The sequence below is a fragment of the Marmota marmota genome, unplaced genomic scaffold (assembly GCF_001458135.2).
Source record: "Marmota marmota marmota unplaced genomic scaffold, marMar, whole genome shotgun sequence".
Classification (NCBI taxonomy): domain Eukaryota; kingdom Metazoa; phylum Chordata; class Mammalia; order Rodentia; family Sciuridae; genus Marmota; species Marmota marmota.
This window is the reverse complement of record NW_026000119.1, coordinates 6,917,415-6,944,608: the sequence shown is the minus strand read 5'-3', so window position 1 is coordinate 6,944,608 and position 27,194 is coordinate 6,917,415. Positions and strand designations below refer to the sequence as shown.

Below are 27,194 nucleotides of genomic sequence, written 5' to 3'. Positions count from 1 at the left end.
GCACAGCATCTCTTGACTGTACCATCAGTATCCCAACTCGTCTCTTTGTTTCCATGTCCTCCCACTTTGAGTCCATTCTCCATAGAACAGCCAAAATTATTTTATAAAGTTATTTTAACATGAGATTATGCTACTCACCTGCATAAATCTCTAGTGGTTGCAAATACTTAAAATCTAATCTCTGAATGACCTTCATCATCCAACTTGTTTTGCTCCTGTCTGTTTCTGTGACTTTAAAAATTCTTTGTCAACTAGGGTTCCCCAGAGAAGCAGAATTGACTAGGCAGGACAGCTATTTTAAGAGATTTATTGTAAGGAATTGGCTACACAATTGTGGGACTGAATAGAAATGTCAGCGCACGCTGACACAGCAGAACCTCTTGTTCAGAGAAGTCTCATCTGGGCTCTTAAGGCCTCTCAACAGATTCTATCAGACTCACCTAGAAAGTCGAATATCTATCTAATATCTCCTCTGGTTAACATCAATCGATAACAGATTTTAGACTTCCAAAATGCCTTCACAGCAACACTTCGCTTCGATTCGTTTTCAATTGAATAATGGGAACCATAGCTTGGCCAATTTGGCACCTAAAACTGACCATTACACCTCCTCTTCTCTCCTCATTCAATAATGTAGCCCTAGTGGCCTTTTCTCTGCTTCTTCTTTTTTTAAAAAATATTTTTAGTTGTAGATGGACACAATAAATTTGTTTTATTTATTTATCTTTATGTGGTGCTAAGGATAGAACTTGGTTCCTCACACATGCAAGGCAAGCGCTCTACCACTGAGCCACAACCTCAGCCCTTTTCTCTGCTTCTTGAACATTATAAGCTAATTTCTATTCTGCAATTCATTTACATCATGCTCCTTCCATCTGCAATGTTTCTCCTCCAGACATTTTCTACTCTTAACTCAGATTTCTTTTTATTATTATTTTAAAATTTTTATTTGCATTTATTTTATGCTGAATTTATTTCTGGTCTGTAAGTTTTGTTTTTTTCATTTTCTTCTGGGATATCTTTTTCTTCTGTGACCCTCCCCTTCTGATTTAGGAATAATTTATTTATTTTGAGTAAGGACCATCTCAGCTTGGCAAGGGGAGCAGATGTATGGGCTAATCCCACCACGAGCTTGGTAAGTGTGGTGCCCATCCTGGGTGCTTTGTTCACCTGGATGTATTCAATGACCAGAGAAACTACACAAAAATGCCTAACCTTAGCAGCACTCTGAATTTTAAAGCATGCACAGCAAAAAATTTAGCACCCTTTTTGGGTCCCTGACTGAATAGCCCTACTATTAGACCTGGCACCCCTACAAACTCCATCATTATAATGTCAGCATAGCACACATTGCAGTTGTTGTTGCTCCTCCTTTTAAAAAAATTGTTATTATTTTAATGGTTCTAGGGATTGAACCCAGGAGTGCACAGCCTTTAAAAAAAACTTTTATTTATTTATTTATCTATCTATTTATTTGTTTATTTTTGGAGAGACAAAGTCTTGCTAAGTTTCCAGGATGGCCTCAAACTTTCAATTGTCCTGTCTTAGACTCCTGAATCACTGGATTATAGGCATGTGCCATCAGGCCTGGTACATACTGCTTCTTCAAAGTGACATCTTTCAGATCTTGGTTGCTTTTCAGGTATATGCATACCCTTGGCCTGGACAGTTTCACAGATGGTCTTAAAGTAGACATGAAGTCTTGAACCTCTTGATTTGCAGGTTTCTGTGAGGTTTTCTGGGTCAAGTGAATAGCAAATATTTCATCGATCACCTCAAGTCATATACAGGAAAAGCCAGGGTTTATTTGTTTGTTTGTTTGTTGTTGTTGTTTGTTTTGTTTTATTTCAGTACCAGAGATTGAACCCAGAGGTGCTTTACCACTGAGCCATATCCCCAGCCCTTTTTTAATTTTTTATTTTGAGACAGGGTCTCGCTAAATTGTTGAGGTTGGCTTTGAACTTGTGATCCTCCTGCCTCAGCCTCCCTATCCGTTGGGATTACAGGCAGGCACCATCACGCCAGGCCAGTGTTCTTTCTTTAATTGAACCTTTTGTTATTCAAAAGGCAAACCTGGGGCTGTGGTATAGAGCAGTGGTAGAGCGCTTGCTTAGCATGTATGAGGCACTGGGTTCCATCCTCAGCACCACACAAAAACAAATAAATAAAATAAAGTTATTGTGCCCATCTACAACCAAAAATATTTAAAATATCAATATTTTAAAATAATTAAAAATATTTTAAAAATATTTACAATTAAAAATATTATGCCCATATACAACCAAAAAATTTAAGAAAAAGGAAAATATTTTTTTAAAAAGACAAACCTCCCTCATGACAAGGAACCTCATCAGTCTTAGCCTGTATCTTCTGATCCTAGAATAGTCTAAAATGAAGTAGGTGCTTAACATGTTTATTGATAGGAAGGAAAGAAAAAGAAAAAAAGTTGTCCAGGTGTGAGACAGGCCATATTCTGCCCTCCCACCAAGGATAGGAGTTATTTTCTTTTCTGTGGAATAGGTTTGCTCATCTGAGAAGCAGATGGCAAATTGGAATTAGATGTAAAGAGATTTGTTGTGAGAAGACCTCTGGAGGACAAAGAGGAGACAGAGCAGGAGAGGTGGATGAACCTTCAGGCTGCAATGCGGGTCTGCCACCTGTGAAAAAAGAGATGGGAGAAAATAGGTTCAAATCAGAAGAACTTCAGTGAATGATGCAGCTCTGAGAGAGCTTGACAGGCTGATGGGGAGCACCTGAGCAAAGACTGCAAGAGTCCAAGGTTGGAGAGAAATGGCCCAGCTCCAGAACCTCTGCTCTGTTCAAGTCCTTGGTTAATTGCAGCATGGAACGAGCACAACATATTTTTGTGGGGGGGATGGAGGAGTACTGGGGATTGAACTCAAGGGCACTCAACCACTGAGCCACATCCCCAGCCCCATTTGTATTTTTATTTAGATACAAGGTCTCACTGAGTTGCTTAGTGCCTCACCATTGCTGAGGCTGGCTTTGAACTTGCGATCCTCCTGCCTCAGCCTCCCAAGCTCCTGGGATTACAGGCATGCACCATCGTGCCTACCTTTTTGAACTGGCAGATCCAAAGCTGTGGCAGTTGGAGGCTATTAGCCTACTACATTCTTTGCAGCAAACACTTGTTAAGAGAAGTGAAGCCATGTGTCTATATGACTACCACATGAAGAGAGGTTAGCAGGCATAATGGTAAGGAATAGATATACCAGGAAGTATTAGAAAAAGTTTATGTGAAAGATTCCAAAGTAAGCAGTTCAGAACTGAGTATTGTGGCACCACCATTATCAAATAGGACCCTGCCATCTCTAGGCTTTGCCATCTTCAGCTCGTGATTTCTACTTATTGCTTAAAGATTGCAACTCAAGATCCAGCCCTTGTATCTTCATCCCCATCAACTAAATAAGAAAGGAAAAAGAAGATTTCATTCCCTCCGAGGACATTCCCAATACATGGACATGATACTTGTATATACATCTGATTGGTCAGCATTTAATTATATAGATCAACTTTGCTGCAAAGGCAACTGAGAAATACAGCTTTTATTTGGATAGTTAGGGGCCAAATTAAATATTGGAGGATCTACTTCTAAGCAACAAAGACAAAAGAAGTTGGGGGCAACTAGGAATCCCTGCCCCAGAAGGACAGAGCTCAGTCTCTGCTCACATGTCTCATTGGCCCTGTTTGCTCAAGTATGATTGTAAATGGCTTCCCTTGGAATCACAGTGGGATTCAGTGACCTTGGTATAAATAAGGCTGAGGGGGTAACTAGTTTCTAAGCTGGTCAGACCCATGATACAGATTATTGAGGATGTGAAAACCTCCATGTGTGAAAAGAATGATACATGTTAATCCACCCAGCACAGGGGTGCAGGAATAAGCTCATTTAAAAGGCTTGGAGAGGCCTTTCAAAACACAGTGGCATGATTGAACACCCAGTGGGGTTAATCCTATTAGACTATCACTTCTGATCTTTAATGACACAGGCTTTTTCCTTTATATGCTTTCTTCCTAGAATTATTCAATTGATTTTTGCACTAGCCTAGGAAATTTTCTTAAAAAATTTGGTCAGTTTACTACAGATGCCTCATATTATTTTAACACCAAAATGTAAGGAGAATTGAAAACTACTTTAGAGTAATATGAGATCTCATATTGATTTACCCAAAAGTATTCTTTCGTCTGTATAAAATAAGATATTTAGACTGAAAAACATGAAAATTGAGTTTTTTAAGTGTTCTAAAAATTAGATTTCCGTTGGCTTTTTAGGGTGCTGGAACAAATGAAGATGCCTTGATTGAAATTCTAACTACCAGGACAAGCAGGCAAATGAAAGAGATCTCTCAAGCCTATTATACAGGTAATCCTGTTTTCTACTTACCTATACCACTGTTCACATATACAGGAGCCAAGGTGCTTTTACCATAATTCCACCAATTTCTTCACAAGGCATTTTGAGAAGGCAGGAGTTATAGAAAGGAGGGTACATCCAAAAATGTGTTGTGGATTTTTAGAAAACATTAGAATATGATATGAGCTAGAAACTGCTGCATAACAATGACATTAACATTTTACATTTATAATATTCCAGCTGCAGTGGAATTTGCTTTCAGCGAACACTTAATTGAATGAACCATTTTCATCAATGTAAGAGACTCAAATCATTGTATATTACTATTACATGTTAAAACCCACTCAGATTAGACTCCTAATTTTCAGTGGGGGAAATGAGATGGGCCATTTAGAGGATATGTTAACATGTGGACTCAATATAGTTAACTTAAGTCCTAAAGTTCTATAAAGTCTTTACAGTGCAATTCTGAATCCACACACATAGTGTGACTTCACATGTTAAGTGGAAGTCCTTATAAGGCTGACCTTGCTTTAGAGACCATCCTACAAACTCAGGGATTCTCAGGCTGCTCAGGGTTCTACAAATCCAGAGTTCTCATTGCCCCTTCATGTTCAATATCTTGATAGAATGACTAACAGAACTCAAGAAAGTGTTCTACTTACAATTATAGTTTTATTATAAAGGATACAACTCAGAGCCATTCCAATGAAGACATATAGGGAATGGTCTGGAAGAATCCAATGTGAAGCTTCCCCCGTCCCAGGCCATAGATATGTAATTACCAACCAGAAAACTCAGTTGATCATTGGTAGCCATAGTTTTTATAGGGGTTTTATTTCATAGGCATGCATGGTTGATTGAGTCATTATTCAAGTGATCTAACTCAATCTGCAGCCCCTCCATTTCCCAGATGGGGCTGATGTCATGTGGCTCAAAGCCTCAACCCTCTAAGCACATGGTTGATTTTTTCTGATGTGACTGCCCTCTATTTATGAGTCATCGAGTTAGCATAAACTGAGGGGACCACCATGAATAACAAAGACGCTCTAATCACTTGGAAAATTCTAAGGATTTAGAGGTTATCCCCTCTGGACAAGAGACAAAGACCAGCTCAATTCTTTATTATACCAGAGCCACCTATAACCTTCTCCAGGTACTTTAAGGGAGCCATGTTTTCTAAATTTGTGTCACTGGAAGGTCAGCTGTGTATCAAAGGAGTTTTTGCTATGTGAAAAGCTCAAAGAACAGGTATCCTGGACCTCAGATGGGAATTAGAGAGTTTACTTTGGGAAATTCTCATATAAGGTAAATACCTTAATGACAGGTGACTATTTTAGTATTGATATACTAGTTAGAAAAATATATACACCATGGATATTGTAATAGAGTTTAATATTGAGAATTGCTTCTCTAATATGGAGAAATGAAAACTCAAGATGGAAACACAGTGGGTAATACAGTATATAACCCTCAGGACTGGGACAACAAAGGGAAGAGGTTGAAGTCATCTGAAACTAAGAGGGACATAACCTGCCTAGTGTTAGTACCTCCATGGCTCAGAGGACAGGCATAAGGAGGATTCCAGACCTCTGGGAATAGGAGTCCACCTAGCTGTAACTTGACCGTGCAAATGTCATTTCTAGGAGACAATTGCTTCTTCCAGGGTGAAAGGTTTTTGCTGGGTCAACACTGACATGAATAGCAGGCAAATATGCCTCTACTTCCCCTACTGGTGGACCCTAACAGGAATGGGTGAATTTGAAGTAGATAGAATTGCTTGTTAATAGGCATGGCAGGTATTTAAAATATTTGATTTAAAATATTTCAGCTCAACAAGTTTAAATATTTAAAAAATATCAGCAGAGCCAGATGCTCTATCCAAGTTGCTTGTTACTGCCTGGTGTCTCTTAGAAGCTCACTGTTCTATGAGTATCATGTAATGTGAAGTGGTGATCCATGCGTAAAAAATTCATCAGAGCAGACTATCCATAAAGAGACCAGGCATCTCGCATAGCTTATTTGGTACAGTGACACAATAGTCTAATAAATAGAGAGCAGAATACTGGACTTTCCCCAGAATTCTAAAGTTAACATATCTGAGAAAAACTGAATCAGGGATCAAGAACTCATTCGTGTTCAGGTGCCTACAGTGTTAAAATCTCATGTTCATTTTTCTATAATGCCTCAAAATGGATAAAGTAGTTGTCAACTTGGATTGAAATCATTTTCATTTTAATAGTCTAATTTTCTGTAAAATATCTGGGATAAAGGTAGGCATGGGGAGGCTACATGAAATAACTAGAAAGTCTCATCTAGAGCATTCTAAAATTACAAAATATTTCCTCAAATTCTATAAAAAAAAATCCTCATTCTTTAACTTGACGTTTTTAAGTTTAAAAAAAATTCTAACTAAACTGATGTTTAACTCCAACAACATAATGGCTTAGATATAATGGTGGCTGCTAAATGTTATTATCATTCAGATAAATAATTTACATTTATAATGGATTTTGCTTATATGAATTGCTCTGAAAAATTATAGATTTCATTTAAAAGATACTTACTGAAATTACATTAAGGAAGTTTCCATTTCAGCACAATTTTTCTATTAGATAATTTCATATCACTTTCTATAATTGTCTTTCATTGCTTTAAAATGATGAGCATGCATATGGCTAATTTATATAGAGTTCTTGAAAATGATGCAGACAGTTCAGATTGCCACCTGGTGTCACCTATGTCCAGATGTGTGTATTGACTGCAAGAAGGTGACTGTTTCCTGGATGGATCAGAACAGAGAGTTAAGATTCATGGGCAGAGGCTGGGTGTAACTCAGTGGCAGGGTACTTGCCTAGCATGCAGGAGGCCCTGAGTTTGATCCTCAGCACTGCCAAATGAGATAGAGTGATATAGTTACTGCATATCATAGGCCATGCAAAGGGTGCTATAACTAGTTCATACTAAAATACATGAACATACAATTGTCTTTTGTTAAGGGAAAATAATGTTTTAGCACAGCTTTCTTATTTTTGAGCAATATTAGATATAACTTAAGATACATTGGTTAAGATTGAGGTTGGGTTCAATAAAAGAGAAACATTACGGGGGCTTACATAAGATAAAAGATTATTTCTATTATATGTAGAAGTCTGGAGATGGGCAATTCTAAGACTGGTATGATAGTTCCCAGAACTTTCAGGAACACAGGCCCTTCCTGATTAGTTTTTTTTTTTTTTTTTTTTTGGCCATGGCTTAGATGCAGTCCTTATCTTTATAGTCCAAGCTCCAGGTATTAATCCACATAGAATTTTTTTAAAAAAGACCTGTAGCTTCATCCTTGTCACCTTGGAAAAGCTGCTAAACTATTAATCACTGTGTGACCCAACAGGGCCACTCCTGGCTTTCTTTATTTAGAAGGCTCATAACCAGTGATAAGTTGGTAAGGCCAAGGATGATATGTATTCACAGGCATGTTAGAGAGGAAGTGATTCAAGTCATATCTCAAGGAGGGACTAAGCCAAGCATGGCCTATCGCTTTAAAGAAATTTCCCAGTGAAGTCACATATGTCTGCACACATTTCACTGTGAAGAACTTAGTTATGGAGCTGTCCCTAGATACGAGGGAAGCTGAGAATGGAATTTTGGGGTTACGCACATTGTATCTTGCTAAAAATTAGGTTTCTGTTAATATGAGGGAAGGAGCTAATGGAAATTGGAAGGGGAACTAGCAGGTTTCTACCCTCTATATTCCTGGTTCCAGGTCAAATGAAAAGGACCAGATTTGTTCCTAAGTGGCTTTTATTCTTGTTCTTTTGCATCTACCACAACACAGAGTTGTCTTCATCTCACACAATTAGGGCACCCAGAAGTTAAATAAAAATGCAAGGTTTATTTGATCAGATACTCATTTCTTGCTAATGTGGGCATTTATACTCTTATTTGCTTGAAAGTAATATTTTTCAGTTTGTCAAATCTTAATTTCATTCTTATTTGATTTCAGTATATAAGAAGAGTCTGGGAGATGACATTAGCTCTGAAACATCTGGTGACTTCAGGAAAGCTCTGTTGACTTTGGCAGACGTAAGGTTTTATTTTTTGCTGTTAAACTGTTTAATAAGCTGCATGCTCAACAATAATTCTTAGGGAGTTAAAAAAAAACAACCCTGAGACAATGAGATTGCAATTTTCCTTATGAAATGATTCGGTCATGTTTACATTTGCATTGTCAACAAAATGTTTAACCAAGAACATAAAAACACCCATGGTGGTGTAGCAAAATAAAATCTTGTCTGGTTCTGTTTATGGATTAGAAGCATTTTGACTAGATTTCAGAATACATTAGAAAATGTCCTAATAAATCACCTGACATAAAGTAATTGTTTTTCATTTCTGTTATAAGTGTCTCCATTATTAGAATATGCTTATTTCCTTCTGAACTCCAAAGATATTTATTTCTTAGAAGTTAAGTGAGAAGTATGATACATGAGATATTTTCAGATATGGGTATTAAATTCAGAAATGAGTATCAGTTTCATAATTTTTAAAAAAATGACCTGCAGCTTCATCCTTGTCACCTTAGAAAAGCTGCTAAACCATTAATCACTGTGTGACCCAACGGGGCCACTCCTGGCTTTCTTTATTTAGAAAGCTCATAACTTCAGTGATAAAGTTGGTAAGGCCACGGATGAGATATATTCACAGGCATGTTAGAGAGGAAGTAGTTCAAGTCATATCTCACCAACTTCTTTCAGCTGATTTTCACCGCTCCTAATGTGTGAGAAAATCCCAATCATAGCCTCATCCTGACGGCTGAACAGCACTTGTTCAAGTGAGGTATTTTGTCATTAGGGAATATTTATCCTAATTATGGCTTCAGTTAAAATGCTGAAAACCTTATGAATATTGAACCCAGCACCCCAAGTTTATGAAGCATTGCTGCAAACATCTGCTCTCAGAGGCATATGAATATGAGCTGATGTACCCACAGGGGGTGGTAGAGGAGGGCTCCAGGGCAGGGCTTTAAACTCAAAGCTGAGCTCTCCTCATACCTACTCACTCTCTGTCTCTGAACAAGTTATTTCAAAAGCTTTTGAGCATTAGTTTTCACATCTGTGAAATTGAAATACTGATAATACCAACCCCTGAGGTGCTGTAAGGAAGAAGAGTATGTGCAATACTTAAAGCATAGAAAGTGATTAATACATGGTGATAATAGTTCCTATTATTAAGGCTAATAAAAATTAGACTTTTATTATAGGAGCAGAGTGCTCAATTGAAAGAGAACAAGAAGAAGGCAAACTAACAGCTGCAGAGGTCAGCCGCATACCAAAGAGATCAGGCAAAAAATCAGACAGGTGTACAAGAACCTAATGTTTGAAAATGGAAACAAAGTCTTAGAGCCAAAAGTTTTGTTCACCTATAATTTTCAAAATAATTCAGGCAATCTGTTTTCCCTTTCTGTTTTTCATCTTTCTATAATGTGCTAAAGTACTTGTTCATAACCGGACATGCACACCTCACTACCGAGTATTCGGTATTAGAGTTGGTAACTACGAAGTCCAGAGTCATATTTTCTCTCATTTGTGGAAATTAGAGATTAAAAATAAAAAGGGCAGGGGGGATACCATGAAATAAGTGGGAGACCAGGAGAATAGAAGAAAGGGACCAGGGAAGAGAGGGGGGGAAGGAAAAGGTAAATACTCCCATACACCCTTCTTTCCTGCTCAGTTTTAACAATCTTGTGTTAATGTGGTCCAACTGTTACAGTTGCTGAGTGGATACTGATATGTTATTATTAACTGAAGTCTATGGTTTGCTCTTTTACAGTTCTAAAAAAAATTTTTTTTTTGGTACCAGGGATTAAACCCAGGGGCACTTAACCACTGAGTCACATTCCCCAGCCCTTTTTATTATATTTTTGAGACAAAGTCTTCCTAAGGTGCTCAGAGCCTCACTAAATTGCTGAGGCAGGCTTTGAACCTTCGATCCTCCTGCCTCAGCCTCCCAAGCTGCTGGTATCACAGGTGTGCAGCACCATGCCCAGCAATTTCTATAGGTTTTGACAAATGGGTAATCTCATAATCTGCTATTACAGTATCATACAGAATAGTTTCACTGCTCTAAAAGTCCTCTGTGCCCTGCCTGTTTATACCTGCCTCCCCCTTACCCCTGGAAATCACTGATGTTTTGCTATCTCTGTAGTTTTGCCTTTTTTTCAAATGCCCTACAGTTGGAATCATATACTTCATAGTCTTTTCTGACTGGCTTCCTTCACTTAGTTATATGCATTTAAGTTCCCGCCATATCTGTTCATTTCCAGATGGGTCATGTCTTTTTATCATTGAATGATATTCTATTGTATGGAATATTTGTTTCACTGACTGGAGGACATATTGGTTGATTCCAAATTTGAGGAATTAAAAATAAAACTTTTATTAAACATTTATGTGAAAGTTTTTATGTGGACTTGTTTTCCACTCATTTCAGTAAATATCAAGGTGTGCTATTGTGGTATCATACAGTAAGAATATATTTAGTAATATATTTAGTATTCTAAAGTGGCTATACTATTTTACATTCCCACTAGCAATAAGAATCCAAGTTCCTATTGTTCCACATCCTCACCAGTATGTGGTGTTGTCAATGCTTAGGATTTTAGCCATTCTAATAGATATATGGGGGCATATTACTGTTTTAATTTGCAATTTCCTGATGGAATGTGATGATGAACATTTCTTCCTGTGCTTTCTTGCCGTCTGTACCTTTTTGACAAAGTGTCTGCTCAGATCTTTTTCTCATTTTTTGATTAGGTTGTTTGTTATCTTACTGAGGTTTAAGAGTCCTTTACATATTTAGGACATAAATCCTTTATCAGATATGTTTTGTAAATATTTTCTTGGTGGCTTATCTTTTTATCTTCTTAACACTTCTGAATATTCAGAGGAGGTTGAAGCCCCCAAATTTATGTGATTTGCTATAGATATTATGACAAGTCAATGGCAAAGCCAGAACTGGAGCTTGGAATCCCCAATTCCTCTCTGTTTCTTGGCCTCTGCTAGAGGAAAACCATCAAGATGTCCTGCTGGTTGGGGTAATGAGTGTTAGAATCTTCTGTCCTCAAAGGATTGACCTTATTTTAATCATCTCTATTTAGGGTAGAAGAGATGAAAGCCTGAAAGTGGATGAACATCTGGCCAAAAAAGATGCCCAGGTCTGTAACAGAGCAAAGAAAATGTCTCCTTTAACTGTTCTCCCCCTTCCTGTAGACAGGGTGGTACCATCCAGAGCTGTTCACTCCTCTGCTGTCAGGGCAGCAGCCTGGAGACAGGGGCTCACCCCACCCCAGCCTCTGCCTTCTCCCACAGAGATGATCATTCCCTTGGCTCCTGCTACCTCAACCTCCAGATTTCTAGTCTGCTAAAAGTGAGAGTCTTAGATAATAGATGCTCTCACTGACCTCTAAAAGAAACTAAAGCCCCCACTCCTCTCATCCCACCCCCTGAAAAAGAGAGAGAAAGAATTGTGTCTGTTACGACACATAAGTCTTCTTCTCCTTGTCAATAGATTCTCTATGATGCTGGCGAGAACAAATGGGGCACAGATGAAGATAAATTCACTGAGATCCTGTGTTTAAGGAGCTTTCCTCAACTGAAACTAAGTATGGACTCACAATCCTTTTTGTTTTATATTGTTCTTGCAAAGTTTTTAGGTTCAATATACAGGTTTTGGGAAATGCCGTTAAAAATTATAAACTCTATTCCAGTTTATGTATCAACATTTCAGGAAACAAACCAGGCAAGCTATATTCTAACTCAAGGCAGTGCTCACTGACGCTCCTCTTTGTTTTTCCCTAAAGAACAAGTAGATTACTTAGTGAGTCATGGGAAATAGCTGGTAGAAGGAGATGGAAGAGAAGAAAAGAGAACAGAAAGGCCTGAACAGAAAGGGAAGGAGGAGCCTGGCTCATTGCTGCCACCCCACCTCTCTGTAGTTTGCCACTTTCCAGAAAAACCAAGCATTGCACATGAATTTTTGTTGGTTGATTAATGCTGATTCATGTCCAGCTCTCTCTGATATGAAGGCAAATAGGGGAATGAGGAGGACCAGATCTTTTTGTCAGAGCAACAGTTATGTAGAGCTACTGAGCACCTACCCTCTCTGCATGCATCTCCCATCTTCTGGCAGCAGCCAGAAGCCTGAACTGCCTTGACTGTGAACATCTTTGACTGTGGCTTCCAGGTGTCAGGTTAGAGAGCATCCATGGTGCCTGACTAACCTTATGTTGAGCTGTTGGAAAAATGAGGAAACATAAGGTTATTACTATGACTTTTCAACTCTAAAATGAGTCCTTCCTTAATTTTGGCATTAGCTGATTTCAAAATTATAAACTCTGTTCCAGTTTATGTTATAAACTGTTCCAGTAATGGTGGATATATTATAGTTGTTTTATTAATATCTTTGTTTGAAAAACAAAAAATCAAATGAATCCAGATATCTCCCTAAAAGGTTTTTTTTTTTTTTTTTTTTTTGAAATTTACTTGGAAAAAAATTTACTTGGTTTATAAAATATGCTTGTATACTTGGTGACATATGTACAAGTTTTGCTTGGGGCAAATACTGATCAAGAAATTCAAATGCCTTCTGGTGGATGTAAAAATAGGCCATGCTGCCTTAGGAAATGGTTCACTCAGCACAAAAAGTCTTTATGATTAAGACTTAAATTATTGAAATCTTAATCATTAATATTTTTTATCAGATAAAACACTGGACTAATGACCACAGAATTATTTCCCAGGGGCTGCTATAATTTTAAAAAGACCATAATTAAATTAGTTATAATTTAAACTTTCAGGTAATTTTAAATGTTTCAGCCTGGGAGGAGGGAAGAGAGATCATTGAAGTTCAGATTTTATTGTATTCAAAGGAGTTTTTGATCTTGCTACTTGGTCTGTTGCATAACAAATTTAAAAACTAAATATATTCAAGTGTGGTCAGTTGGGGTACTTTAAATATTTTTGTGGTACTACTTTTTAGCATTTGATGAATACAGAAATATTAGCCAGAAGGACATTGAGGACAGCATTAAAGGAGAATTATCTGGGCATTTTGAAGACTTACTGCTGGCCATAGGTAAGCCCCAGAGCGCTAATAAACAGAATTACTTTGCACTTCTTTTAACTCAGTCAAGGTGAGCTCCTTTCATGTAAGAATCCTGACTGATCATCTTTATGCTCCACACAGCCTCCAGTATAGTCCATGGTAGAAACAATTGACTCAACAAATATTGTTAAATGATGCATGAAGAAGTAATCTTTTTACCTCTTATTTTGCCTTTTAAATTTATATTTGGCTTGTCGCTATGTTTAGATTGTAGTCTCCTTAAGAGCTAAAATATTACGTTTCTACTGACATTTTTATTTGAGGCTTGTTGAAATCTAAGACTTAAGCCAATTTGGTATTTCACTGTATTTGGTTATTTTTGAAAGGTGTCAGTGGTCTCCCAGAGTAAAACCAAGGTCAACTTGAGGTCTCTTCTTCTATGGTGGAGTGAGCAGGGGATATGTCAAAAAGAAAGTAAGTTTCAGGCTGGACCTGTTACTATTTAGACACATGCATTAACAGGCAGTCAAAAACACAGTTATATAAGCATGAAGTCTCAGCAGTATGTCCTTTCAGGCACCAGGAAAGAACCTTGCAAGAAAGGTGCATTCAAAGGGATGAGATACTGCTCAAAGAGAGGATTCTTGCATATGTTGAAAGCAGGATTCCTAATTCAACAAGCTTCAGATGTGGGGCTTTCAGGATTTGCTGGATTAATCTATGGATAGCTAAATGGTGCTAGGAGATATGATCTACTTGGAGGAAGGAGGTCAATAGGGGGATGCCCTGGAAGCATTTACAAGTTCCCTGGCACTTTTTCTATGTCTCTGCTTCCCAGTGCCATAAGCTGAGCAGCTTTCCTCTGCACTGTCCTTCTACCATGACATTCTGCGTCACCTTGGGCCCAGAGCAATGGAGTCAGCTGACCACAGACTGGAACTTCTAAGATTTGTGAACCCAAAGGAAACTTTTCCTTATTGGGTATTTTGGTCTCAGTGCCAAAAAGCTGACAATACAAGACACTTATGTTTATGGTGGCCACTGGGCTTACCCCGTACTCCTTCTCCATGGTGCCAACACCTGGAACACACATCTTGTTATTTCAGCAGAGAGAAGCAGTTTCTAATGTCCATCACAGTAATTCACAGCACCTCTGGTGACTATGTTCCTATGTTACTAAGTTATTCCAGGGTATTCCACAAGTTATTCCCCTCTGAAGTGGAGCCTAGGATTCATTATTTAGATGTTAATGTTTACCCCTGGAGGGTGAACTCCTAATAGACTAACTTAAATTTTATTTTTAAATAACTTATCATATTCTGGGCACTGTGCCAAACTCTTTATAAATATTAACAAATTTAAGCCTCATAATAATCCTGTGAAGTAGGTACTATTATTATCCCCTTTGTGGAGATGGTAAATCTAAGGCACAAAGAGGTTAGGTGACTTCCCCAGGTTACCTGGGAGAGCTGGGATTCTACCTCAGGCCGTTAGGATCCATAGTCTGTGATGTGAACCAACCACCTGAGGTGCTGCAGTGGAGAAACAGACTGAAACACAGTCTGTGCTATAGTATTTTAAAGTAAATGACAGAAAATGTACTAGAGAACAAGCATCCTCGAAGTTCCAGGCCCCATTCTAAGGGCTTCCTCCACATATGATATTTCACTTCTGTCTTTTCAGTGCCAAGAATAGGGCTCTTTATCCAAATGCTAACTCAAAACAACGACAACAACTTTTAACTCAACTGTTAAAAGATAATCCAAGAAAGGGAAAAACTTTTAATTAAAAAAACTTAAAATCAGTTTTCATAATTAGTTCAGAAAAGGTTCCAGTGACAATGAGGTAGCCAGTTACTTTTTTTTTCCCATTTCATACTGTGAATCTTTACATTAATTTTGCTGTTTTGCCTGCTCTTGCTAAACTGTAATATTGGAAAAACTCTCTTGAGATGAACAAACCCTCACTCACTGAGTGTTAATTAGCCCTCTGCCACTGCAACAGAATATCTGAGATAATCAATTTAGAAAAAGGAGAGGTTTATTTTGAGTTTTAGAAGTTTAGTCCATGGTCACTTGGGCCTGTGGCATTACTATATATCATGGTGAGAGTCATGGTGGCAAAGGAGGCCTAATCACCTTATGGCAGCTAGAAAGCAAAGAAAGAGAAGGAAGGGGCTGGGGTCCAATAATCCTTCAAGAACACTTAACTTCCTCCCACTAAGATTCCACCACCTCTCAATACTACCATAGCTAGAGACCAGGTCTAACATGTGGGGTTTCAGGGGACATTTCAGATATGAGCTGAGAGGCATTCTTGGAAGTATATATTGAATGGAGCATTAAATTTAGGCCATAATGTACATTATTTTATCAATTAAAATTTTAAAAAGACTTAGAATTCAACAATTCAACTTTTTTTTTTTTGTACTATGGATTGAACCCAGGGCACTTTACCACTAAGCTACATCCTAAGTCTTCTTTTCTTTTTTTTTTTTTTTTTTTTGGAGAGCAGGTTGCCCAGGCTGGCCTTGAAACATGCCACCCTCCTGCCTCAGTCTCCCGAGTCACTAGGACACTAGGATTACAGGCATGCTGCACCATGCTCAACTTCAACTAGTTTAAATTTTGAAATATGTCACATTTTAATTCACTATATCAGAATACAATTGGAATGAAACATTTTTAGAATTTTTTCATTGAAATAATAAATAAATTTTTTGAGATATAATTTACATACCATAAAATTCACCCGAAGTGTGCAATTCAATAATTTTTAATATATTTACGGAGTTTTGCAATCATCACCACAACCTGAGTTTAAGACATTTTCGTCATCCCTCAAAGAAGCCCTGTATTATTGGCAGTACCCGTTGGCAGTCACTCCCCATTCTGCTTACCTTCCAGATTCTGGAAATCATTAATCTGCTTTCTGTCTTCATAAATTTACCTATTCTGGATATTTCGTATTCCAGAAATCTAATACAGTATGTCAGCATATGGTTTTTGGCATGAAACCATCTGAGCATTTCATCTTAGAATTGTATAATAAATAGGAGCCTACTAGTTGTCAAATAAAACCAAATCCAGGCTTAAATAGAGATTTATTCAAAAAGACTCTTACAATAGGGAGAACCCTTTGATCTCAGAAATGTGCAAGAATCTCAAAATCAAGCAGAAATTTCTTCCCTTTTATAAAGAGGATGAGCAGACTTAAGCAGGAATTATTAAGGGCGAATTGGATGAGCAGGGGGTCATGATCATTAAGGTTTGAATGGATGTGTGTCCTGCTTGCTGGATTCTTGGGATAAGCTGATGAGGGGCATGGTCTTCACGTTAGTGCATGCCCAGGATTGGGGGCAAGTCAGAGTTGAGGGGCCTATGAGAAGAGAGGCCTGACTGAAGTTTGGTCAAGACAATGAACAGGGTAGGGAAAGGGCAATTGTGAACTCTTGGTTTTAGTAATTAACTCTATTATCCTTCCCAAGTTTCCCTATCTATGCTGTTGGGTGCTAAAAAATACTTCCTTACTTCTAAAATATACTGCCACCTCCCCACACTTTCAGACAGGAAGAATAGATCTGGTACTCAAGAACGTAAAGCAGAGGGCAAGCTAAAAGGAGAGAAAGAATTCTGAAAAGAAAGGATTGTACAAATCTAGTTAGGGTCTGGGTTGAAAGACTCAATAAGATAAAAGAGGCTATAATGATTTTGATCAAATTATTAAGATTTACTTAATAGGAGTTTGAGAGAATTTACTTAGCACCAATTCAAATGGCTAGTTTCTTGTCAGACAGCTTCACACACTGAATAGTTTTCAGAGTTGTATTTCCCTTAAATCACTTACCCGAGGTGATTAGAAGACACCAAGGCTTTCACTCTCTTTAAGAAATTCTGTTAGCCCCTATGAGACAGTCAAGATTTATTCTTGTCCTGAGACCCAAAATCCTTTATAAAAGCTATTCACTTTCTGTGAGATTACTACCCACAGATCAGATTCAAGATTATAAAAATAATTGTGCTGCAGTAAATAGGTTTGTTCCCTGTAGACTTCTGTTTCTATTTTCACTTTATTTTAAGGATAATTAATTTACTCATGTTTTTGGCACTTTCCTATTTCCGGTTTTGTTGCTGCTTTACTTGTTATTTCAAAATAAAGATGTTGAAAGATGATAGTATTTTTTAGATGACAGAATTTAAATTACAGGCACTACCTCTAATGTAGTTACTCCAACCAGCTTATAAATTGTAACTCAATCATTTTAAAAGAAAATACTTCCATGAGAGAAAAAAAATGGTTTTAAATTGAACTCTAGTGCCCCTTTTTACCTAATGAGTTATTTGGAGCCACATCTCTGCAGTCGTTAGGCCCAAGTTATTCATCAGTGGCCAAAGATGTTGGGAACTGAATGATGTACACCCTAGGGAATTATCAGTGTAAGCGTAGGTGTTCAGTGTGTCTGGGATATAGAGATGAGTCAGACACCGTGGGAGTTTCTTTGGCAGGTAATTTTATTTTCCCCATGGCTGAAGATAATTACCATGCTAAAGTTCTGTGCAAATATGACATTATAAAGCTTTGAAATTCGGGTTAAGCAGACTTTCTTTCATTCTAAATAAAAGCCAGTTGTGGGGAGAGGATAGAGTGGTGTAACAATCCCAAGAACCTTCTTTTAAAAACATATTACCATAGATTAACCCAGTTTCTATTAAATGAAGCCAACCATCGCTTTGCTTTGTATAACAGTTCATTGTGCGAGGAACACACCTGCGTTTTTAGCTGAAAGACTGCATCGAGCTTTGAAGGTAGGTCTGGAAATTTCATACACATTCTTAGCGTTTCTCATGGAGAATATAAAAAAAAATTGCTTAATATTGATGGAATGTCATATCCCTTTTCCACTTCACTGAGTTCCCTTTTGTAGCTAATCTGTCTACTAATTTGTCTCATTGTTCAATACAGAGGATTCCAGTTAATATAGAGACAGCTACAGCGAATTGTTGGCTAAATGTTTATTTCCCTCATTACACAATGAGCACAGGCAGTGAGACTCGTTTTAGAATGCCAAACCTCAGACTTAACCCCTGAGATCTGGTGGCTTCTCAAGCAGCCTCACTTAAAATAAACCAGGCTGAGTCAGCAACCTTTACAGAATATTGAAGCCCTGTGTTTTCATGTCTGTCTTTGCTGCTAGATGATGAGCGTCATGAGTCATGTTCTTATGTATCTTCAGGCCCTAGGACAGGGCCTGACACATAAAAGACGCTTACCTTGATTTCTTTACTTGACATTTCCTGCGCTTTCACATGTACCTTCAAAGTAATGTCCAAATAAGCACTTGATTTCTCTCCCCTCACTCTCCCCACTCCCCAAACCTCCCCCCTCTGTGTCCATTCATCTCAGTGGATAACCCCAATAGGAGCTGCCCTTGCCCAGCTCATTGAAAATGGTACCATTCACCCCCAATCTTGTCCAATCCCCTCAGCCTTCTTTCCATTCCCTGACTATGCCAAAGCTACTCCTGCATCCAAGGCTTTGCATTTGTTGTCCTCTCTGCCTGGAATGGCCTTCCTCCAGATCTCTCTGTGGCTCCTTCTCATCTTTTTAGATCTCAGCTCAGATGTCCTCTCCTGGAAGAAGTCTTCCCTGATTATGCTATGTCAGGCGGTTCCCTGTCAGTCCCTCTCCATTCCATTTGTCTGCTTTATTTTCTTCACAGTTCTTATTAACATTTACTTATTCAATTAGGTGATTTGCTTTACTGTATCCACCTATTAGAAATAAGCTGCATGAGGACAGGTATAATCTGTGTTATTGACTGCCATATCCAGAGTATGTGGAACAAAGCCTGGGATACAGCAGATGCTCATAGGCATTTGACAGATGCATAAATAAATGGAGTCAACACCAACTGAACTGCTCAGCTTAAAATTTTACCCTCTCCTTCTCCATTATCCTTAAGCAATGCATCATTATTTGGTTAATTCCCTTATTAAGCATCTCTCAAACCTTCCCATTTTCTCAATCCTTACTGCCACTATTCTAGTTCAGTTCATCATTGTCTGTATTACCACAGTTATCCCATGGGGGGTCCCAGAGACTCTAGTTTTATTTTCCCTTGTCTTCATTTTACTCCTGCCTTGCAATCTGTTCCACATATTGCAGTCAAAGCAATCTTCGAATCCACAAATGTGATCTGATCTCAACATTCTTATGCTTAGAATAATGTAATAGTTCTCCACATTTGGGATCCAATTAGAGCTGCATTTCATGGTTAACAAGGACTGGCCTTTCCAGACACATCTCTTGCTATCCTTCCTTGTTGTTGATGTACCCTGGGATGTGGCATTCTTTCTTGACCTAAATGTTCACTCACAATACAGCTTTCATTCTTCTATTAGAACATCCTTTCCTCTATATGAACCCACTCCTATTTCCCCTGGCTGATTATCTAGGCTTCATTACAAATGGCACTTCCTTGGACAGACTTTTCCTAATCTTTAATCTTTCTTATCACTAATGTATACTTCCATGGCACCCAATATTTCCCATATCAGACCATTTTACAGTGGCCTGCTTTCTTGCCTGTATCCTTTACAAAACTGGAAGTTTACCAGGGATGGCTCCTCTGTTCTTCAGGATTTAGCATGATTCTGGCACAGAGCAGGGGCTCAATAAATATTTGTTGAATAAATGAATGGTGGAGTTTGGTGGTAAATAAATGAAGAAGAATCACTTTGTGCACATATAGTTTATAGATATAAACATAGATCTACATAACATTTTTGTGACCCAGGGGATATGCATTGTCAACACCTGCCTTTCTTAACAGGGTGCTGGAACTGATGAGTTTACCCTCAACCGAATAATGGTTTCCAGATCTGAAACCGACCTTTTGGACATTCGAGCAGAGTTCAAGAAGCATTATGGCTATTCCCTATACTCAGCAATTAAAGTAAGTTTCTGTTAAAAATAGCCAATGTCTTTTGCCCTTCTTGATTCATCCTCTTTCTCTAAAATCACTTAAAACACAAAGATATATGACTTAAATTTATTTCTTCTTGTCAACGTGTAAATGTGTTTTCTGAATTTAAAATAATTATAGCAAAATGTCCTTAAACATAGTGTCTGATTTTTCAGCTGTAAAATTCCAGGTGTCTGATAGACAACATTTCCTTTTTTCCTTTTTCTTTTCTTGTGTGTGTGTATGTGTGTGTGTGTGTGTGTGTGTGTGTTTTACTGGATTTTGAACAAAAGGCCTCCCCCATGCATGCTAGGCAAGCACTCTACCACTGAGCTACATCCCCAGCCCCTCTCATCAAATTTTTAGGTGTACTGGCCATCAATTTTTCTTCCTTAGTGAAACACATGTGCAAGTTGTTTGCCTATTACTTATACTGCAATGTTTTTACTTAGTTCAGTGTTTAGGACAATGTAAGGGAAAATTACATATTTTAAATTTCCTCTTTATGGGCTCAGGTGTATCTCAGTGGTACAGTGCTTGCCTAGCACATGCAAGGTCCCAGCACCACAAACAACAATGACAACAACAACAATACATTTCTTCTTTGTTGTATACTAAAGACGGCATGGTTCTGCAGCGTCAGTTCTTTTCATTGCAGAGGTGAGACACTTTCTCATTTTTAACAGTTGTATATCATCCCATTGTTTGAGTATTTGTACCAATGACATCAACAGATGTTTCCGATTCCATGCTGTTATAAACAGTGTTGCAGTGTGCACACATGATTTCATAAGGCACAAGTGTGTCAGAGGTGTAAATTCTCAGAAGCAGGATTGCTTAGACAAATGTAAGTGCATTTTTAAATTTTGGTAAATGTTACCACTTGACCTCCATTTTCCACTTCTAAGAAGAAATTGTTTCACTACAGCCTTGGAACAGAAAGTTATTTTTGACCCACAACCAAACTTTTTTTTGTTGTAACAATCTGAGAGGTTAGGAATTTATATCTTCAGTGTAGTTTCAAAGTACTTTTTTTTTTTTTATCCTGGGTGTGAGACTGAACATGTTTTCATGTTTAAAATGCCATTGGTATTTCTTTTTCTATGCTGTATCTTTCTATATTCTTTGTCCCTCTTCTTTTGGATTTTGTTATTTTGGGTCCATTTCTGAGACTTTTTTTTGGTACCAAGAATTGAACTCAGGAGCACTTGACCACTGAGCCACATCCCCGGCCCTATTTGTATTTTATTTAGAGACAGGGTCTCACTGAGTTGCTTAGTACCTCACTATTGCTGAGGCTGGCTTTGAATTCGTGATCCTCCTGCCTCAGTCTCCTGAGCCACTGGGATTACAAGCCACTGAGACTTCTTTTTATGGAAGGTAGATTCGCCTTTTATCTTATAAATATTTTCCCCAATTTGTTATTTGATCTTTTACTTGACTGGAGGTATTTTTTCCAAGCAGAAGTCTTAAATTTTATTTCATTGAATTTATCAAATTTTTATAGTTTCTTGGTTTTTTAAGCAGATTGGTCTATTGTATTTCTACTGTTTTGGAGAACAACCTTTCTAAAATGTGTTATACTGCTTCCTATTTTAAAGAATGAATCTGATTTTCATTGTTCTCAGATCTCAGTTTATATAATTATATACATAGGAAGATCAAATAAATTGCAAATTAATTATAATTTAATAAGGAAGTAAGACTGGCAAAATATGTGCAAGAAGCTTCCATACCTTAAGGCCATGGTTGAAAGTCATAGGAACATGGCAACTGGTAAATAAATGGCAAACTAAGGGATTAGCCACAGACTTGCTGACAGTCTTATTTTGATTCATTTTTCTACCTTGGCCCCCACATGACATATGAAAGACTTCAGAGTCTCAGTACAAGCTGATTTGCTGGAAGAAAGTGAAGCTGAAATTGAGCCAGGCTGCTCAACCATCCCAATCATCAGGGCCTTACTGACTAGATAGGATAGAATCCAGGGCTGGCTTCCTGCAGGCTGCATGGCTTCCTTGTTTCTGCTTCCCCATCCTCCCTCTAAAAATCTTCATCGGAGAGCTGGACCCAGGTGGATTCCCCAAGGACCAAGCTGGGGATTGGGGCCCACAGGGGAAGCTAGGACAAAGAAGGAAGCAGCAGCCCAGCAGCCAGAGCCCAGAGGAGAGCATTCACTCTTGAGCATTGAAAGTCCAAAGCTGGGAGTGGAATCATGCTCTCCAGACACCCAGTTTCAGATGACGATCATTTGTAAACTATGTGCGGATTCTGACCCTGGTTAGCCCCTCTGCAGCTATCTCTTCTCAATTCCCTAGGAGGGTGGAGTCCCCTTCCTTGTGGGAGATGATACCTAAACATGGCCACCAGTGATGCCTGGCTTAAAGCATGTTCCAGTGTCACTGTGAGCAGCTGTGACCTTACCCAAGATAGCCTCCCTTGAACAGATGCAAACATTGGCCTGGCCAGGCCTCTCCACAGCCATCTTGAGAGCATTTCTGCTTCGGAGTCCACAAATGGCTTTTTAATGAAGAATGAATTAACATAATCAGTTTTTTTTCAACATTTTTTTTATTATTATTTTAAGCCCTAGCCTTTGTGTTTACACCAAACGAAAAGTTTAGTTGACATGAAAGGCAGACTTGAGTCCTACTGCTCTAAGAAATGCTGTTGACCTGAAAGCTGAAATCAGGAACTTTAAAAAGCAACTGACTCTGCCTGGGGCTTAGCACAGATTTCATCAACTATTCACTCTCAATTCTATTTGAATCGATCCCGACACATTACAATAGTTTCAATCATCAGAGGAAGATTCAATAATGTTAACCATATTGTATTTACTAAGGCAGAAAAGTAGACTCATACATTTTATAACAATTGTCAGTAACAAGGTTGACACACAAAGAGGGCTTTCAGTTCACCATCAGCAAACCAGAAAATTCAATTAAGCAACGGCTCTCAGTCCCCCAGTGGTCTGGGTAATTGAGACTTATCGTATTAGAAAACATTTAAACTGTTTGTAGTTTGATAAAAAGAAAAATCCATCACTGAAAAGTTCAGTTTGTGATTTGAAATAATATAAATCCTTTCATTTCTACCACCTAATGTACATTATTGGCTAATCTTATTATGTTTTTCTTACCGACAAGCAGGATCTTTTAAGATGGTTAAGTTTCTGAAATCCAGGAGGCAGAGTTCCACTTCATTTCTTGTCCAAGCCTTTAATTCAGTTTTCTCCCTTCCTCAATACTCTAAATATTTTTCTACTTACTAACACCTTTCTTATGTGATGGTTGATGGAAAGGAAAGGAAGAACAGATGTTAAAAAAAAAAAAGCAAATTTGTATCTTCTTTTACTTAACAAGAAGATGTTAGTGGAAAATTTGATTGAATTACATTTGGTCAGTAAATTATGTACCTATCTAATAAATATGGCTCCTTAATGGAAAATACAGTAGCTACCCTCAGTAAACTCATAACCTATGTGGAGGCTTGTAGTAGGAATAAAAAATTACAAGACAATTGAAACAACATGCAACTAAGTATCAGTAAAGAGAGAAATATAGGAACTGAGAGAAGTTTGGGGCTAGACAGGGAATATTTCTTGGAACAGACAGTGTCTGCTGCCTCTCTGTTCGACAGCATGCACTGAGTATCTCCTATGGGCCAGCTGTTCTGCTGGTCAACATGGTTCCAAGATGAACATTCTGGAAACACAACTATAATGAGAGGCAGGAGGAAAAGAAGCGATAAGGCATTTACTTGATTAGAGTCTATGTCAGGCAATATTAAGAAATAAAATCCAAGTGCCAAGATGAGTTCAGTTAAAAAGAGCTTTGAAATCAGGGAATTTGTATTACATTCATTTAGTTTAAAATATCTATTAGATGCATGTAATATGCCAGGTTTAGGGTTACAATTCTAGGGAAGGAACTATATTTCCTGTTATAATTATAAATAAATGTAAAATCACGACTATGGTACTATGAGGGAAAGAGATATTGTGCTATAAGATCACATAACACAAGAGCTTGACTGACAGGAAAGGCTTCTCTGAGGAAATTCTTATTCTGATCTGATAAATGATAATAACAAGGCTGAAGGCTATGGAGGTAGGGCATTCTAATAAAAGGAATTGCAAATGAAAAGATCTCATGGGTGAGATATTTTGATCATAATTAAAAATGAGGATAAAAGAACCAGATCATGCAGGAACTTTTTGATAATGTTTAAGGATGTGTGTCTTCAGCTGAAGAGTAATGAGAAGCTAGCTAGCAAAGAGTTTTATGCAAGACAGGGTCATGAGCATTGAAAAGATCCCTGTGACTATGGAGAATGAATTGAACATGAGCTAGAAGAGATGGAGAATGTGAGTTAGGACAGTCATATTCTAGTAGCTGTGGGTTGGTTGCAAAGAAAGGAAAGGCAAGGATTCAAAAGATTTTTAGTAGATACAACTTGAGGGACTCGGTTTGATATCTTGGTGTGAGGAGTGAGGAACAGGTATCAAGGATGACACCCAGGATTCTAAGTCAGGAAGCAGAATGTGGTGCCATTTCCCAGAAGAGGGTCAGGTCTTATGGCTTCCTCTTTCTGGAGAGTGGGAGAAAGTTCATGAGTCTGAGATGCCTTTGGAACATGTAAGTCGAAATGTCCACAAGACTGATAGTGGACTTTGATGAGATAGACTTTGAAAATGAAATATGTCCCTTTAGGAAGAAAATATAGAATGAGAGGAGAAGAAAGCTTAGAATTGAGCTTTAACCATCACTAATATCTAATGGCTGGCTAGAAGAGGAGGAGTCTGTGAAGGAGAGGAAGCTAGGCCAGGCCTGCGTGTAGAAAGAACAGCACTCAAGGGAAGAAAATGTTTCCAAGACAAAATGAACAGGATGCTATGTCCTGCTGACAGAAAAGTAAGATGAGGGCTAGGAAAATGTTTTTACTCTTGAGGGGTATGCTGGTCATGGCATTTGATTTACAAATATAGTAATTAACACCTTGGGTAGAGCTTAATGAATCTGTAGTCACACTAGTGACAAGAGATGAAAACCTAGATTAGATTTGCCGTGGTCACTTTTGGGAAAGGAATAGACTCTAAAATACCACAATGAGAGAATTGGCAGGATTGATGAAGTGTGAAGAGTGAAAGATGGGCTCAAAGTTGGGAGAAGAGAGAACCATGGTACACAGGCCCACAGAAGCATTTAGTTAGTTTCTTAAGAAAAATTAATGTGCCCTAAACCAGGCATGGTGGTGCATGCCTATAATTCCAGTGACTCAAGAAGCTGAGGCAGGAGGATCACAAGTTCAAGGTCAACCTAGGCAACTCAGCGAGACCCTGTCTCAAAATGAAAAATACAAAGAGCTGCGNTATTTTAGAGCATCTCATTTATAATGTAATTTTTAAAAATAAATAAATGAAATCTATCAAGAGGTATTAAGGATCTGCTAATACTATCCAAACTATATTTCTGCTTAGGAAGTCAGAATCTTCGTATAGATTTAAACCACTGCATATAAAGCAGGGTAATAAAAATCACTGCCTTTGTTAAATGTATGTAATTTGTCTATTTCTTTTTAAAGTCTACCAATATGTATGGTACCTAGGCTATCGACTAATGGTATTTTAAAACATTTGTTATAAAATCTGTTGATGCTTTAGTTTATCTATTACTTTATTAATCACAGTCTTTAAAAAACTAAAAATAAAGATGTATGTGACTGTGTCCTAACCTTTCAAGTTCTGGGAGTTTCAATGCCTAAGTTCTTTCAGACCACAGAACACATCTGCTGAACAATTCATTTTACCACTTCCAGTCGAAATGGCAAGCATGAATTGTGGTTGTGTATGCTAAATGCTACTTTCCCAGAAATGGGTATTTACAATCAAGCCTCTTAGGTGTCTTTTCCCCCCAAGACAGCAAAACTGTACTTTGGAAAAAATATAACCTTCATGTTCTTTTTGAATGGGACATAATAAGACATACCTTGGCTGATATGAAATACATAAAGTAAAAACTTGCAGTTGGAATTATCAGTCTAGAATAAAATGAGCATACTGCAGCAGCTATGTCTGAGTCCAGGGCTTTTGAGTCATAGGATGGTAAAGAGTACTTAAGCTGATGTCTCTGAAGTGCTTATCCCTGTGCCAAACCATATCTAAACTGTAGCAGGTGGGAAGGAAGAATATACAGGAGAAGAAAGCTAGACGCAGGGAACCCACTTAGCAAGTTAGTTCTATAATCAATACCTAAAATGTGACTTGAACTAAGATGATGGTAAGGGAGAATTTTAAAAAAAAAACCCACTCAAATATTTAGGAGGAAAAAAAATGGAGTAAACATGGTAATTGAAGTCATCAGGTATCAAGTATGCCCCTACAATTTTGGCTTAAGTGATTTAGTAAATGTGTGTATCCCCAAGGAATAAAGTAATGCTTATACTCACTGACATTGTTGGAATTCAAGTGCTGTTAGCTGTCATTAATACGTCCAAGCACACCAAAATGATCATGACAGCACTGCAGGCATTTCTGAGTAGACTTCAGCTCACCTACCACACACCAAGCCTGTGTTGAATAAGTGTTAGATGCAAAAAAGACACTGAGACACATTTTCTTTTTCCAGGGAACTTTAAGTCTGTTTAGGAAGACCTGCAAGCCAATAAATGTAGCAAGCACAGTGTGTACTGAACACTCCCAGGGAAATGACATTGTGGACAGGAAGCAGAAATTCAGCCTTTTGAAGGTTA

At 38.0% G+C, this 27,194-nt stretch overlaps 1 protein-coding gene across 4 annotated transcripts in view; it reads left to right on the top strand.

The window, feature by feature from the left end:
• Anxa3 (annexin A3) overlaps window positions 1–27,194 on the top strand; it is a 92,008-nt gene that overhangs the window by 30,517 nt on the left and 34,297 nt on the right. For 3 of the 4 annotated variants that reach the window (XM_048784786.1, XM_048784788.1, XM_048784787.1), the window contains 7 exons: window positions 4,294–4,384; window positions 8,379–8,458; window positions 11,532–11,588; window positions 11,942–12,035; window positions 13,412–13,507; window positions 18,224–18,282; window positions 20,310–20,432. In XM_048784786.1, coding sequence (XP_048640743.1) covers window positions 4,294–4,384; window positions 8,379–8,458; window positions 11,532–11,588; window positions 11,942–12,035; window positions 13,412–13,507; window positions 18,224–18,282; window positions 20,310–20,432 — 600 coding nt within the window. Of the gene's footprint in view, window positions 1–4,293; window positions 4,385–8,378; window positions 8,459–11,531; window positions 11,589–11,941; window positions 12,036–13,411; window positions 13,508–18,223; window positions 18,283–20,309; window positions 20,433–25,927; window positions 26,185–27,194 lie in introns of those variants that run through there. The other variant, XM_048784789.1, reaches the window with a different exon arrangement.